At 23.8% G+C, this 16,077-nt stretch overlaps 1 protein-coding gene across 7 annotated transcripts in view; it reads left to right on the top strand.

The window, feature by feature from the left end:
• Positions 1–16,077, top strand: part of LOC145830177 (uncharacterized) — a 37,485-nt gene that overhangs the window by 2,375 nt on the left and 19,033 nt on the right. For 4 of the 7 annotated variants that reach the window (XM_082938087.1, XM_082938088.1, XM_082938084.1 and 1 more), the window contains exons 3-12: positions 1,997–2,497; positions 2,864–2,965; positions 5,128–5,253; positions 12,972–13,080; positions 13,355–13,464; positions 14,527–14,611; positions 14,714–14,806; positions 14,936–15,017; positions 15,446–15,478; positions 15,830–16,011. In XM_082938087.1, coding sequence (XP_082794213.1) covers positions 1,997–2,497; positions 2,864–2,965; positions 5,128–5,253; positions 12,972–13,080; positions 13,355–13,464; positions 14,527–14,611; positions 14,714–14,806; positions 14,936–15,017; positions 15,446–15,478; positions 15,830–16,011 — 1,423 coding nt within the window. The remainder of the gene's footprint in view (positions 1–1,996; positions 2,498–2,863; positions 2,966–5,127; positions 5,254–12,971; positions 13,081–13,354; positions 13,465–14,526; positions 14,612–14,713; positions 14,807–14,935; positions 15,018–15,445; positions 15,479–15,829; positions 16,012–16,077) is intronic. The other 3 variants (XM_082938083.1, XM_082938086.1, XM_082938085.1) reach the window with 3 other exon arrangements.

Genomic DNA, 16,077 nt, shown 5'->3' with positions numbered 1-16,077 from the left:
TTGAATAGTTGTTAAACAACAAACAAAAATAAATATTATAAGAAAAAAACTTCAAAAATTAAATATTTCTGCGTATCTCTATTCGTATGTTTAATTTTTTAATTTGTGTCATAGTTGATGATATGTGTCACTAAAACCTAAATTACTAAAATTAACAGACATTAAATATTTTATTTAATAAATTGGGTCTAAATTTCTTCAATCCATAGGTTCACTTTTGGATCCAAAAAACTTCAGTAATGTATAGTACAGCTTTTAAATTCAAATTGGTTTTGTTTGCAAAAAAATCAACTTGATTTAAATTTTCTTGTATGTATCATCAAAAGTATTAGACAGTAGACATGTCTACCTAGTTTTTAAAAGTTGATTTCGTTTTATAAAGTTATACTTAAGCATTCAATCAATTAACTCTGCTTAAAAAAAATTAAAAGTAACTAATGAAGTATAAGGGATCAAACTTGACGAGTCAATAGGTTTGTTATAAAGGTGTTAACTAAAATGAAAAAAAAAGACTTTTTAACTAAAAATCTGTTTTTCACATTTTTTTACCAATTTTCGTTAACAGTTAGTCTGTTAGTAATGTTTTAATTCACCCAAATGTACTTGATTTTTAATTAAAAACTACTCTTTTTTTGTTATTTTAATTTAAGTTCATAATTTTTGAATATAAGCCATGTTTTTTACAAGTTGATCTTATTTTAAAGAGTTTATTCTAAGCTTTAATGTGCTTTTTATCGTTTTAAAATATTCAAATTATATTTTGAATTATGACCAGTCAAAGTTGAGCCGCATAATAGGTTTCCTATGGGAAGGGAAAACTAAAACAGCAAAAAAAGACTATTTTATTTAAAATCTATCTCCTCCTACATTTTTTAAGCAATCTTCTTCAAACTTTAACGTCTAATCTTTATACAATTACAAAAAAGACGTTACTTTGGAATTAAAAAAAATTTAAGTAAAAACATATTTTTTTTGAAAAAAAAAACTTTTCAAAATTTTTATTTTAATTTGTTTTTTAAATTCATAAATTATTTTTTTTCTTTTAATATAAGGAACATTTCCTGAAAATTTGAAGAAGATTGCTTAAAAAATGAATGAGGAGATAGATTTTTAGTGATTTTAAAAATTTCTTAGAAAATTGACCCCAAAAAGTTAACGGTCCATACGTTTGTATCGGAAACTTTTTACAAAAAATAAAATATCTCAAAAGTTAAATGATATTTTTGAATTCTATAAAAACTAGCTTGTAGTTTGTACTTAAAGCTTTCATATAAAAGCCAAAATTAATTTTTGAAAAAAAAAAGTGTTTTAGCCCCCCCCCCCCCCCTGTATGGCCTTAAAGAACATATTTGATTAATATTATTTAATTATATATATATTTTAACTATGACTGTTACACCTAACCTTTCCTTGGTCGGTAATTTTTTTCTGTTTAATTTTTTATTATTATTTATGTATTGTATATATTATTATTTAATTTTTTTCTCATGCAAAATTGTCACTTGTGCAAAAGTGACCAAATTGAAAATTTTTTGAAAGTAGTTATTTTTTTGCTACAATATATTTGTGTTCATTATTTTTACTTGTTCAAACTTTCAGGGTCATTTTTTTTACTTGTTCTTATCAAAAAAATAAACCTGTTCATAATTTTTACTTGTTGAAATCTGGGGTAATTTTTTTATTTGATCCAAACTTTCTTTAGCAGAATAATAAAAGTTTTTACTAGCCAATACTATTTACAGCATTTTATAGAATATTGTTATTCATAATTCAGTTCGGTTTAGCTATAAATAGTTAAATAAAGTTGTTTAAATAAATTCATTTTATGTTACTTCTTCTTAGTTCTAACATGCAAGTAAGTTGTAAACAGTTTTACTTGTATAAGTTCATTTAAAAGATGTATTTTTTCTCTGTTTAATTTTTACTGAATATTATATTTGTATATGATGAATTTAAATTACAGCTTGAAGTTTTTTATGCTTGAACAAATTTTTAGGTTGAAACAAAAAAAGGATATTCCTACCGAGACCCTTATAAAGACCCACTTACTAATTTTAGCACCAGTAATGCTAACAAATACAAAGGTCTACAGAAAAAACGAAAAAAATCTAATAATGCTAAAACTAATATTTCTTCCAAAAATTTGTTGTCTAGCAAACTAGAATTTGATGCTGTGAATAACGAAGAAATAAACAAAAAAAGTTGTTTAACTGAAAATGTAGAAAAACCTGAAACATCTAAAAAGAATCAATTTTTAGTTAAAAAAGCAGCCTGTAAAAATCAAGTTAATGCTACAATTAGTATATCAAATCAAACAAAAGCTATACTTAAAAAAGCAAAAGGAATCAAGCCTTCCAAATCTCGAAAATTAACATTGTCTCCGTCTAAACATTTAGATGTATATAGCAAAAAAAATCTTTTATCACCTTCTAAGGTGAAGCTTCCTATCATAACTTTAGTACCTAAACAGGCAATGTTTCAACATAAAACAATCAAGGTTTGTATTTATTGTGTTCCATGTTATATTTGCAGTAAATAGAACATTCTTATTAAATTGTAATATATATATTTAAAATTTACTAATTAATTTTATTGTAAATTTTAAGTGCTTGAAAACAGTGATCTTAAATTAAATATTTTTTATATCAAGTATTTTGCTTTTATTAGATTGATTTAATAAATTAATAAAAACTCTCAATTAAATTGTTTCATTTTATTAAGTTACTGTTTGTAAAAAAAATAAATTGATAATTTGTTTGAATAATCAATTATATTTCTAAATTTTTTTCAAGCAACACTTACTAATAATATTCATATTGTTGTTTATAAATTTTATAATTGTTTTACTCTACTGTCCTTAAAGATCGAAGACCCAATTAAAGTGTTGGTGATGGCGCTGGATGTGATAAAGTTTGGAGAGCTTAAAAATTTAGAAGATTTCGTGTCTACTAACTACTATATACAAGTTTGTCTACTATTTTATATAAATTATAAAAAAAAACTTAACATTTTTGAACAAAAAGTTTTATGAATGTTTGTTTAAAATTTTTCAAACTTTCCCGAAAACTTGTATTACATAGTTAATTCTAACTTTTAAGATAAGATTTTTGTCTAAAATGTTAATAAAAACTACTTATTAGTAGAGCTATCCACAAGTTTTAAATATGGTAAATCAATGTTTGATTTTGATCAATAAAACATTTAAAACTTCTCTTATAATTTTTATAATCAAATACATTAAAATATTGTAATTTATTTCAATTAACTTTTTATGATAAAAAATATGTTTGATTTAAAAATGTAAATTATAATAAATAATGATATTAAAGTGAAGTTAGTGTAGTATAATTAAAAAAATCTTTAATCTTAACATTACATAAAGCTATTGAATACCACTAAAATATGACCTTTTGGTAGAGGTATCAATTTACAAAAGTTGTTAAAAGTTTAAACTTTTCAAGTGTTTTGTGCTTCTAGCTTATGAATATTTAAACAGTTAAATTAGCTAAGGCGAAAAAGTTGAGAGAAACTTTATTTTCTCTTACTTTTAATATATATGGTGGAGTTTTCTGAGCTAATACAACTTTATACAACATTTTACTTGATTTATGTAAACTAAAATGGGTTTTAAAGTTTTTTATAAATATTTTTAATTTTTTGCTTCCCTTTTGTGTTATATATAGTTGATGTGAGTTATGAAAAAAAATCTATTGCATTCATTTAGCCATCTGTTCCAACATTAGCTCTTACATCTGTATAATTTTTCCATTTTTTATTTAAAATCATATGATATATAAATTTTATTAGTAATTATTTTTAAGATTCTATTTCTGTGACCTAGTTATAAAAAAAATATTTTTGGTTATTTAACCATGTGCATTTATATTTATTCTATGATCCTATTTATTATGCTAAAGGTCTAACTTCTAAATAATTCTTATTGAAAATTTCTCAAAAGACCGTGAAAAAATTACTACTAAGTCTAAATTTTAAAAGTGATTTGTCAAAACTGTATTATTTGAAAAAGTGTTTTTAAGAATGTAGTTTATTTTTTCAAGGATATAAGCTACTGGCTGTAAAAATTGATTTACTTTATTAGAAACAAAAGTTCTTTGTTGCCAATGCTTCTATAAGTGTTAAAAAATCAACTAAAAATTTAATACCGACTGAACTTAGACTAGTAGTTTTCTAAGTGTGCGCCTGTTTACATTAGTTTATGTCGAAATTGTTTTACTGTACTCAAAAAATTTAGTTAAGTCAAATATTATTTTTAGATGACGTTTGCTTGATCTTTTTCTCTAAGAAAAAGTGTCTTTAACGCGTTGTATATATTCACTCAGAACAAAAAACAAAATAGTTCCTTTTAATTATATTAATTATTTTTATAGTCTGGTTTGCTCAGAATGTATTTTTCAGTTATTTAATGTGCGCAGATTTTTAAAAGGTTAAAGACTATTGATTTATACTATAAGTAGTAATGTTAAATCATTAGTAGCATAAGAATATATATAAGATTGTATTTTTAAGATTTTCATACTAGTAATGTAGATTTAAAATTATGAATTTATCACAGAATTTTAAATTTATGTTTTTAAATTGTTCAACTATAAATAAGTAGTAGTGTAACTAGAACTAATGCATGTCTATTCAGATAATTAGTTATGGACACAATGTTTTACTTATCACTGGTTTGGCTTCTATTACCCTGTATTAGTTTATAGAGTTTAAGTATGTTGATACTTGTAACGCAATAAAAACAATGCATAACTAATTATAAGATATGATGCATATTAACTACAAGAATTTAAATTTCCTAGCAATTTTTGTGCAGCAGAAATGTTTTATACTCATATTTCTGTGCGTGAAGTGTACTTTTACACAATGTCGGAAACTGACACAAAGTATATAAAACCCTAGTATGTTTTAAAATCAGTTTCATATAAGTATATACTTTGACATAAACTTTGTTTAGTTAAAATATTAACTTAAAGTCTAGCTATTTTTGCTTAAAAATTTTTGATTTGGATTAAAAAATTAAAACTATCTTATGACATGGGGTCAAAAATAAAAATATGAATTCATAACATGAAAAAAAAAACAAATAAAATTTAATTATATAAAAATAAGGGCTTGAATGGAATATCTCTGAAAGTTTTCATACGAAACTCGTGCAAGAAAGCTGTAAGAAGCAATAAACTGGTTGTGAAGGATGGTTTGTACTCTCTTCCAGATGTAACAGAGAACGTTAAAGAGGTATTTTTTTACTAGTTATCGACGTGAAATTTAATTTGTTATATCTTATTTATTTAAAAGTTATTTTTTCAGAATTGAGTTTGTTTAATTAATTAATTTGTTAAATTGTAATATAAGTTTTAATTAAATTTAAAGCACTTTAATTCAATGCTTTGGTTTGAGTAAGCCCATTGGTTCTTTCTCTTACTATATTTAGACTAGTTAATGTGTATTTAGATTGTAAAACTACAAGTTCATTGCTAACGATGGTTTAAAGCATGATAAAATCAGCAACTGTCTCAGCAAATTTTAACTGTTTTTTCTCAGTTATTACATAAGCAATATTTTACATAAATAGTAATTAAGTTTTTTGATAAAGTAAATATTTATAACTATATCGTATCGCTTAACTCGTATATGAAAACTCGGTATTTTTCAGTAAATATTTTTAATATAAACAGCTGTTACCTCACTCAAATTTATTGGTATAAGTTACGTTTAGTTTAACTTATTTGACCTCAGTTTTTCACTGTATAGCTTAACTGTAGAAACTTGTAAAATTATAAAAGTTATGATTTAAACTGTTTTTAAATTTTATTTACTGTTAATATTGATATACATTGATTATTGACTAAGTTAAAAAAAACTACTAAATTTTATTTAAACTAAGCATCAATTTTATTTTTCAAAGTATAAAACTGGTTACATAATTTTAATAGCTATATTAAAACACGATATGATGTTTGATTTATATTTTACTTAATCAAAGTTTACATGAAATATCTCATACATTAATTGTATCATAAGTTGTTAGCAGTGGTTTAAAAATGAAATGGTAAAACGATTAATTTTATTTGCATGTAAATGAGTGTTTTGAGAAACATTTTTTTACTGTATGTAGTTAAAATAACTTAAATAACACTTAATTTATTAATTAAATTTTTTTCAAGTTTAAATAATATATTTTTAGCAGTAAAATTTCATAAACCTTGTTAAATGTTTTAGAACTTTTAAGAAATATACAAATTGTGTGATATTTATTTATAATACACTTAACTATTATTATTAATTTACTAATTATGAGTATTTTGTTATCATTATATTTTAAATAAGAAAAAAAAATTGTTTCAAATTATTTTGTAAGCGATATTTTTTTTCTATGATCTTTTACAATTTTATAAAAGTTCTAGTTTATATGTTTATAGTATAAAATAAGTTGTTTATTATATAACTAAATTAAACTTCAAGAGTTTCTTTCCGTGTATACAATTGTTTTTCTGTTTACATATTTGCATAATTTTATACAAAAGTGAGACTATTAATTTCGCAAACTGACTATTAGTTTTCCAAAAAAAAATTGTTTATGCAAACACCATAAGTAAATTAAGCCAGAAAAAAAAACTTGTGTTTGTTTACAGCAGCATTGGATTAATATTCAATTGTTTTCAGTCTTTATATTTTACGTCTAACAAAGCACCATAAGTAAATACACAAAAAGTGAAATCCAAAACTTACAAGAGAGCGAGCAAATTTGTTAGGCGTGGAAATTAATTATTCAAACATTGCAATACAAATTAATGGGCAACATTGGTACGCGACATTGTAATTGATACAATTCCTACCAGCAAATATCTCCAAGTAAATCTTCCCTACTCTGGTCTACTCTCTCTCATTTCTCTACTTGTGTTAATTTCCACTGCTCTTGTGACGTCACAACGACATCAAATTGCAGACGAAAACAAGTTCTTTTTTGTCCGTTTTCGCGGACTTGATAAGTAATTTTTTTATTTGTTTGCGATATAGGGTAGTCTATTAAGTTTTTAAAACAATTAAAATGAGCTTTATTTTAACTGTTTCAGATTCAAAGTTTTAAAACATAAGTCCAAGAGTTTTGCTGATTCCAGTTGTTTAATTTTTATATTTAAGTAAAAAAAAAGATAGAATTAATAACGGGGCAAATTCAAGCACAATATCAACGATCCAATCAAGTCCTTGTGTGTATTCAAGCGTAATAAATAAAGTTTTCATGTCTCGTGCTTACTACTTGGATAAACTTTTTATTGCGCGCGTTGTTTTCCCGCTTCGTGCATTTTGTTTGCCACGAACACAACAAAACCTCTACACTTCTCCTTGTACTTTTTCGCCTTCTGTACCTGAGAGATTTTTCCCTGAGTGCTTAATTCGTTTCTTGTAAGTTCATTGTTTTTTTAACAACGTTTCTGCTTGCGCCGCCGCCATAGCGCTCTTCTTCTGTTGAAAGTGAGAAATTTCGAAAGTGCGTCAAAAAAAAATAGAGAAGCGTTTGTTGTTTTTTCATCTTTTTATTCACTGTTATGAAGTTTGACTTCCCTTTTTTAATGGCTGCCGTGAAATTCGTTGCACTTTGCAGTTTTTGTCGTCACTGTACACATACATTCCTTCTCTTTTCGCTTGCTGTTATTCTTAATGTGCACTTTCAATTTGAGTGTTTGTTTTAATAACACCTTTGAATGTATTTGATTATGGCATTGAAGGTGGCAAAGCAAAATTTTGTCTAATTTTCAATAAGATTAATTAGTAATATTTTAAATTATAGATATTATACACTACTAGACATCCAGCTTTTCAATAAAAATAAAACAACTATAGTAGTTTTTTCGTAAAATATTTATTAGATACATTATAAAAATCCAATTATATTAATTTTTTTAAATTATACATAATATTCTATTGACAAATGAGTTTGAAACCACATAAAATGTTTTAAACTACTTAAATTAGCAAAACATTAGATTCATCAACATTTGTGTTTTCCAAAATTTTTTTATGAGTAGTACTAATTTGAATACCACTCAAGTAAGTTTTTGATAAAAAAAACTGAAATATTTTGGATTAAATACTGTTCTTTGTAAATTAATTCTGTCTTCAGTTTTAAATGATTTGGAGTTTTATATAATTTAATTTTTGCTAAAAAATCTATAGGTTATTTATTCATAGAATATGACCAAAATTTTTTAAATTTATTTGATTTTGTTCTCTTCAATATAACGATGTTGTATTACTTTTTTTTTTTAATATAAATTTTACAATATGTGAATTTATGTATTTTTTATGATAACTTGCTACATAAAGCATCAGTTCTAAGGTGAAGTAGTTACTGATTTGTTCGTTATGTGATTAAAATTTCATTAAAATATATTGAGTTAGATTGCAACCGGAACCATATTTTAGTTAAACAATATTAATAAAAATTGATAAAGTATAGCTTACTATTGTTTATAGAGTTTTAAAGCTCTATCATTTAAAGCTTTTTGTAAATTCACAAGTTTCATTACATCAGTTATACGACATAAGATAATAACAAGTAGTTTAAATAAGTTATTCTTCAATCTTTTCTCTAGTAATCTTTTAAAGTCTTACTCTAGACTGATGATGTTTTAAATTTTTTTCTATTTTTTTAAAACCTTGTTTGTTTAGCTTTCGTTTTAGTTAACCTTTTATATATTCTACCAAATTGAAAAGCAAGTAATAACTTATAGTTAATTTTTATAAAATAGTTTGAGCTAATAGAGATTGACAAAACTAAATATATTATAAGTGATTATTTTTTTTTATATTAGAATAAATAATAAATTTAATATTATACATTTTTGTGTTACACTCTAGAATAAATATCAAGGTTTTTTTTTTTTTTTATTTGTTGTTGTCCCGAAAAACAGTAATCACTAAGGTCAGACATAACAAATAAAGTAGTAATAAAGTACATTTACGATATATTATAAATTGATGATAAAAGTCAATACAAAATTAAGATGACTAATAGAAAACTTTTTACATTAAAATAACTTTAAATAATCTTTATTGATTTTTTTTAATCTAAGTAATTTTCTCATAATTTTTTTGAATAAATATTGCTAATTTTTTTGTTTTGAAAAAACTTAGAAACATTACTTAGAACAAAAAATTCAGTAACGTTTATTTAAACTAAATTAAATGTAGACAGTTTTCTATAAGTCATCTTTATTTACATCATTTTATTACAAACAAACTAGTAACGATAAAAACTTGAAAATAGTTTAAACATTTTTTACGATTGTCATGTTAATATTGAGCTTCATTGTTATTTTAAAATTAAGTTTGGTTTTGTATTTTAGAAGTAGATTGACTTATAAAATTAAAGTAAGTAAAAGCTCCTGTAAAATATTGAATAATTATTACAGAAGATAGTGACACGTGTTGACAAACTTTAACTTGAGTTTTTTGTTGTTAGCAAACATTACATATGTATATTTTTTTAAGTATTTATTTTTATTTTACTTAAAGTTACACAAAAGAAAGATTTTGTGATGTTCTTTAATTTATTTGATTAATTAGTTTCGTAATTAAGGTTATTTTAACATTCATTTAATACTCGTCAAATAAGAAAAGCATAGTAATTTTCTAACTTTTTCTGAAGTTTTCATAACATTACCTTATCAATACTTGTTTTAGGTATTTAAAATAATTCGAATTTTACTATTGATATAAAATAGCTTTTTATTTTGTTTTTTGAGTTATTGCTTAAATTAACTTAAATAGAAAAATATTTTGTTAATTTTTTTTGTAAAATTTCAAATTGAAAAGATTCATGTTTATTAGAGTTAAATTACAAACAACAAGAAACAAATATTATGTTACCTAACAACTTGAAAATTATAATCTGACGTCATTATGAGAGCGACTTGTGGAAAGAGGGAAATCTTTTGGCTTTATGACGTAACGATCGATTTATACTTGTTGTGTGCGCGACACCATCTAAAATGTTATAAATACATTTGTTGAGAATTTACTTGAACTTATTATTGATTTTATCATCTGCTGGAATTTTTCGTCTTTAACATTTTTAATGAAATAATTTTCAGCAAAGTTTTTTTTTTGTCAAGTTAATTTTGTATTTCCAAAGAAATATGTTTTTTATTGTATGTTAGAAACTGTCAATTTTTTTAGTTAGATTTAATGTCCTTAAAAACTACTTAATAAAAGTTTATAAGTCTAATATGTTATTAAAACTGTAGTTTTTAATTTTATCTTCATAATATTGCATTTACCAAGAAGTTTTTGTCGAATAAATTTGCAAGTTTAAGAAAATAAATCTTAACTGTTTTCGTTTGTAATACCTTAGTATAAATAGCCCCTTATTGTTTATCGTGAAATCTTTGATTGATAAATAATTTCTTTTCGTGGGAACTTTAAGCAATACATCAAATAAATTTATTTTGACAAGTTTAAATTTAATACTTTAGGTATTAGAAATGTTCAAAAGAACTTTATTGAATATTATTTCCATTCACACAACTTTTTTTAATTAAAAAAAGTTCTTTTAAAATATTCTGTTGTTTACATCATGACATTGCTTTTGATTCAAAATGTATTATTACACAAAGTTGTGGTAAATTTATTCATAATCAATGATTATAGATTTTATTTTTACTTTTAATTTAGTTTACTTTTTTTTAAAGTTTGATTTATTCAAATGTTCAACATTAGCTTATTTTCAAGAATGATTTTGTTCAAAGATTTTTTAAGATTTATATTTTTAATAGTTGCTCCTTTGCAAACACTTTGTTATTTAATGATCAATATAGTTGTTGTTAATTCACAAAGACCACAAGTATATTAGTTACATAAAAGTCATTAATTTTGATCACAAAATCAGGTTCATTCACGTCGATGTTTGATGAATTAGTTGTATTTAAAATCGCCCGAAGCTTCACTAAGGCACAGTTCACTACTGGAATAAATTAATTTTAATTAGATAAAAACAGTTCAGTACTATATTTTGTTGCATTATTTGATGGTAAAAATTTGCTCTTTAATTGAAAAGTTGACCATCTAATTCTATTTAATTAGTATCAAACTAGCAAAAATAAACAATTTTTGTGGTTTTTTACGTAATTTTTTTTTATTTTTGCAAATCAGTTTAATATTTTAGGTTAAATGAATCCAATTAGACGCTTTTCTTCCAATTAAAATTTAAACTTAATTGATTTATAGCATGCATACTTTTGCTCTGAAATCTTAAATAATAAAAATATTTTTTGATGTGTTTCATTTTCTTAGCATCCCTGCAGAGCGCCATTGTGAAGTTGAATTGACCGCATTAATTCCAGCGGTTGTATGTTTGTCACGCATGTATTTTCACATCAAATATTGTTTTTATTTTATTATATTTTACATCAAAAATACTCTTCGGTTTGTTTTATTTAGCTACTATAAGTAAAAAGTTTCCCAGGCGATATAAATTTAATTGCTAGTTGTGGCAGATTAAAAATGATTGCAAACACTGTTAGACAAAAATTACTTTAAAGTTGTATATGAGGTTATAAATGAATGCATGGTTTGTAACTATAATGAACATTAATACTTGTCAACATTTTTAGTAAATTCCGAAAGAAAATCATATAATTTAGTTTTAAGTTAAATTTATAACGAGTTTTGTAATTAGTCTTTGGTTTTTATTTGACAATTATTTAAAATTATATACCTATGTATTGTTGAACTTAGATTTTAGCATTATTTGTCATTCTGAGTAACAGTTTGTATTCTCTTTAGCACGGTCATTATAGATAAACAGTTTGTTTTTTTATTTGTTGTAATACATTTACTTTTTGTGATAATCTTAGATTGAGTTTTTGAATAAATTATTAAAAAATGACTTACTAAATCATTTTTCTAACATATTTTTAAAAGTCGTTGGTATTTCGAAAAAAATAATATCTTCAATTTATACTCAATTGAAATTTAAGTGGTTTAATATAAGTTTTGTACCAAAAAAAAACACTTGTTTGTATTACACATTAAAAGTAAATATTTAATCATTGGTTTTATGTATGTTGAGGTACAATAAGATATAAAATAGAAGTTATAAATTGTATAGAAATTAGTTATTAACGTTTACACTTGAAAAAAGTAATGTTTTACATATAAGCTGTGTAGTGCAAAACGATTAAAAAGAAATCAACTTCAAAAAATAATAAGTTTTTGTAATTTTGAGTAACTTTTTTTCTTGATAAATTAGCGATTTTTTAAATGGTAAAATTGGCATGAATTCCTAATAACAAATAAAAAGTACAATTGATTACACTCACGTGATATTTATTATTTCCTTAGTTTATTGTTTACTTACAATGTTTTTTTAATAATTAAATATTTAAAGTTATTAAGTTGGCAGTACTTATTATTTTAATACTTATGTTTATTTGTATGTTCTTCTTTTTATACTTAATTCAATTTTTTGTCAAATTAAGAACAATTTTTATTTTTGTCCTGAGGCTATCTTTCAAGCTATTAGCTCATTTTTTATTTTATGAAGAGTTATTTAGCATATTTATTAAATCAAACTATAAATTTACAGTTATCTTTTCTACACTAAATATAAGTTGTTACATGTATTTTTATTGTACTAATCTGATATTTTTGTAAACAAACAAAAACCTTAAAATTTTACTATTTCATTTTCAAAATAAAAATTTGTAGATTAAAGGTTATTATTTCTTAAAAGACAATAAATTTTAGGTTAAAGTTTTAACAACTTTATATAAATAGTTATATTGAAAATAGTTTGTTTTTACTGAAAATAAAACAAAGAAATTTAACAAAAGTTTCTTTAGCAGGTTAATGATAGTTTAGTACTTTTTTCATTTATTGGCCTATTTAATATCACTTGTTTATTACAGTTATAAAGCTATGTTAATTGATTTAATTGTCAATTCAAATCACAGCAATCATCACCTCTTGTATGCTCCTATTGCTTCGGAACTTCACAATGCAACACAATGAAAGAGGGAACTCCTGAACCGTTGATCACTTGTGATAAATGTGGCAAAACAGGTGAGAATTTTGAGCATAGTAAACTGAAGTTTTGTTTTCTGATATACTTCATCCTTGTACTTTGTAAATTTAACTTTTGCCTTGTTTTTAAGTATGATATACAAACTTTTTGATAATACTTCCTTCCTCTTGTTTATGTTTACTATTTCAATAACGAAAATATTTTTTTTAACTTTTGTATTTTATACTATTGTTCACTAAAATCCTAATAGTTTTAAAACTGGTATACTATGTATGATTCTTTATAAGTATGTCTAAACAAGTTATTGTTAAGGACATGCGACATGCATGAAACTACCCGTAGACCTTTTCCTATTCATTCAAGATGGATGGAAGTGCATTGAATGCAAGACTTGTGTCGTCTGTAACAAAAATAACATCTCTGTAAGTTAAATCGGATATTTGTAAATAATTAGTCAAGTAATTTTGTAAAAATTTTAAGTTTATAAAAAACAAAAACTTTTATTTAATAGTAGTTTTTTTAATTCTAATTGATATATTTTCTTTTTAAGGTATTAAAGTAACCTGCCATGTACCTGTGCAGCTGCATAACTACTAATTTAGAAAAAAGAGTTTAATATTTAGATTTAAATACATTAAGATTATATCTTGTGATAAGTTTTTAAATAATGTTTTCATTCAATAATAAGGTGCCTACATTTTAAAAAGTATATATCTAAAAACATTTATTTGTTATTTTTTATAATTAAAGTTGCATTACCTTATGTTTTACATGTGATCCAAAAAAAAAGCATTATTCATTTTTTTTAAGTACTTCGTAAATATTTAAAACATATTTATCTGCGTCTTTGTTGGTTTAGTTTTAACTAAGTTTATTTTACATTAAATGAAAATTAAGCCTGTTAAAAATTGTTTCAAAGCTAAAGTTTTAACCTGTCGTATATATACGCATTTTTTTCCGGGGATCACCACGTGTAGCTACGCTGCAGGTGACTGTATTTTAAATTAATTACTGTTATTTTATAGGTTTTTACTTGTGTTAAATTTTAAGTTTTATTCCTTGTTTTCTATTTAAATTTTAAGTAACTACTTTTTTAACTTTATTTATGGCAATAGCTCACAATGACACATATATAAAGCATAAAAACATAGTTTTTTAATTAACTAAGATCATAAACACATTATACTTAAAATTTATCATTAATCTATTAGACAGTTATTTCAACGCATTTTTAAAATGATTGGTAATGATTTGAAAACTTTGAAAATTTTTAACAAGTTAGCTTGAACATTTCCTATAAACCAAGTTATATTTCAAATAAATGTCTATAAGAATTTATCAATTAATTTTATTTAAATCTAGTGTTTGTTTTCTATACAACTTGTATTATTTATTATTTAGTCAACGCTGTATTGTATAAAACAATAAAAAACTTTATTTAAAATAAGATTTTATTAGTTTCTGTAATTTTCAAATAATAACAGGACAAGTTTGTGTTTTGTTCGTTGTGCGACCAGGCGTATCACGAAAACTGCTTACCAGAGACAACCAACGGAAATATGAATTTAGGTTTGTATTCTTGGTTAAAAACTAATTTAAAGTTTTTCATAGGTATTATTATATTTATATAAATTTCTTTTGAGTTATAAACTCATAGTGTTGTTTTTGTAGGTTGTTCATTTACCTGTACAAAATGTGAAGAGAAAAGAAAAAATCCCAATCTATTAAGAAGTAATCAAGGAAATATTTTAAGTCCCTTAGGTGGTATGTTTTATTTCTATAATTTTACTGTTTTAACATTTACCTTAAAAAAATATTTCTGAATCTTTATTTAAAAAAGCTGACAAGTACACTTCAAAATTATTAACATTTACTTAAATTCAAATTTTTAAGGATCTGGGCAGTCAAAGAAAAAAAAAATGCTGAAAGTTGCATACAACAAGAAATCAGTAACTCTTATAGATGGTATGAGTAGGTAAGTTAACAGCATTATACTGATATCGCAATGAATTTTCGTTTATTTTCTAAACTTATAAAGCGATTTGGCTTCATATATTTTAAATAGATTTAATATATATCATAGCTGTAGCATGACTTGTCAAAAAAATCTTATTAAATTTAAATAAAAGCCAAACATAAAACTTTTATTTTTTATTTTTTCAAACTTAATTCAAAGCTTATGCATGATGTATAATGATTTAACAACCTAAATTATGTTTTATGTGGTGAATCAGTTGTTAATAAAAGCTTTTGATTGAATCAATTTAAAATTTGAAAGTTTTATTGAAAATAACCTCAGCTTTCACTTAATTTGCATGTTAGCTCTTCACAATTAGATGACTGATTTAATTTTCACAGCTTAAGCTATTTGGTTTAAACGATTTATTTTTACGTACATTTTAGAACAACTCCGAAAAGGACCAGGCGTAAAAAAGTGTTAGTTTTTGTTTTAAAATAGATATTTAAAATTATATATCCTAAATTAATCTTAGAATGCGTTTGCTTATTTACTAATTGGGTTTATGCGTCTTTAACTTTACTTAGCTAATTAAAAAAAAAATATTTGAGCATGATTGCAATTTTTTTTTCATCAATGAATCTTAAAGTTATTGTTTTTACAATAATTTGACCCTACAACCCATTGTATGCTAGTTATTCATGGTTGCATTAGCATTATGACGTCACATCTCTGTTATGCGCTTGAACTTAAATTAAAACAAGCACTGAGATAGTTGTGCTGACTTTTTTACGTATATTTTTTTTTTTATTTGTTTAATAACTGTTTAGGTTTTTCACCCCTTCTCTTTCTGGACGCAAAACTATGACATCACAGTCCCGAAAAATACAACTTGTCGTTACTCCACCTGATCTTGATGATGATTTTATAAGAACGAAAAAGAAAAGGCGGAATACAGAAAAACGCGAGAGCAAAATTGCTAGAAAAAACAGAAGTTTTTCACTAGTACAAGGTAAGTTTCATAAATGCAAAACATTTTGAAAGAAAATGGAACTGTTTTTAATGTTTTAAAAGCTAA

Source organism: Thalia democratica, chromosome 2, assembly GCF_965202585.1.
Source record: "Thalia democratica chromosome 2, ktThaDemo2.hap1.1, whole genome shotgun sequence".
Classification (NCBI taxonomy): Eukaryota; Metazoa; Chordata; class Thaliacea; order Salpida; family Salpidae; genus Thalia; species Thalia democratica.
This window is presented reverse-complemented; position numbering and strand designations above follow the sequence as displayed.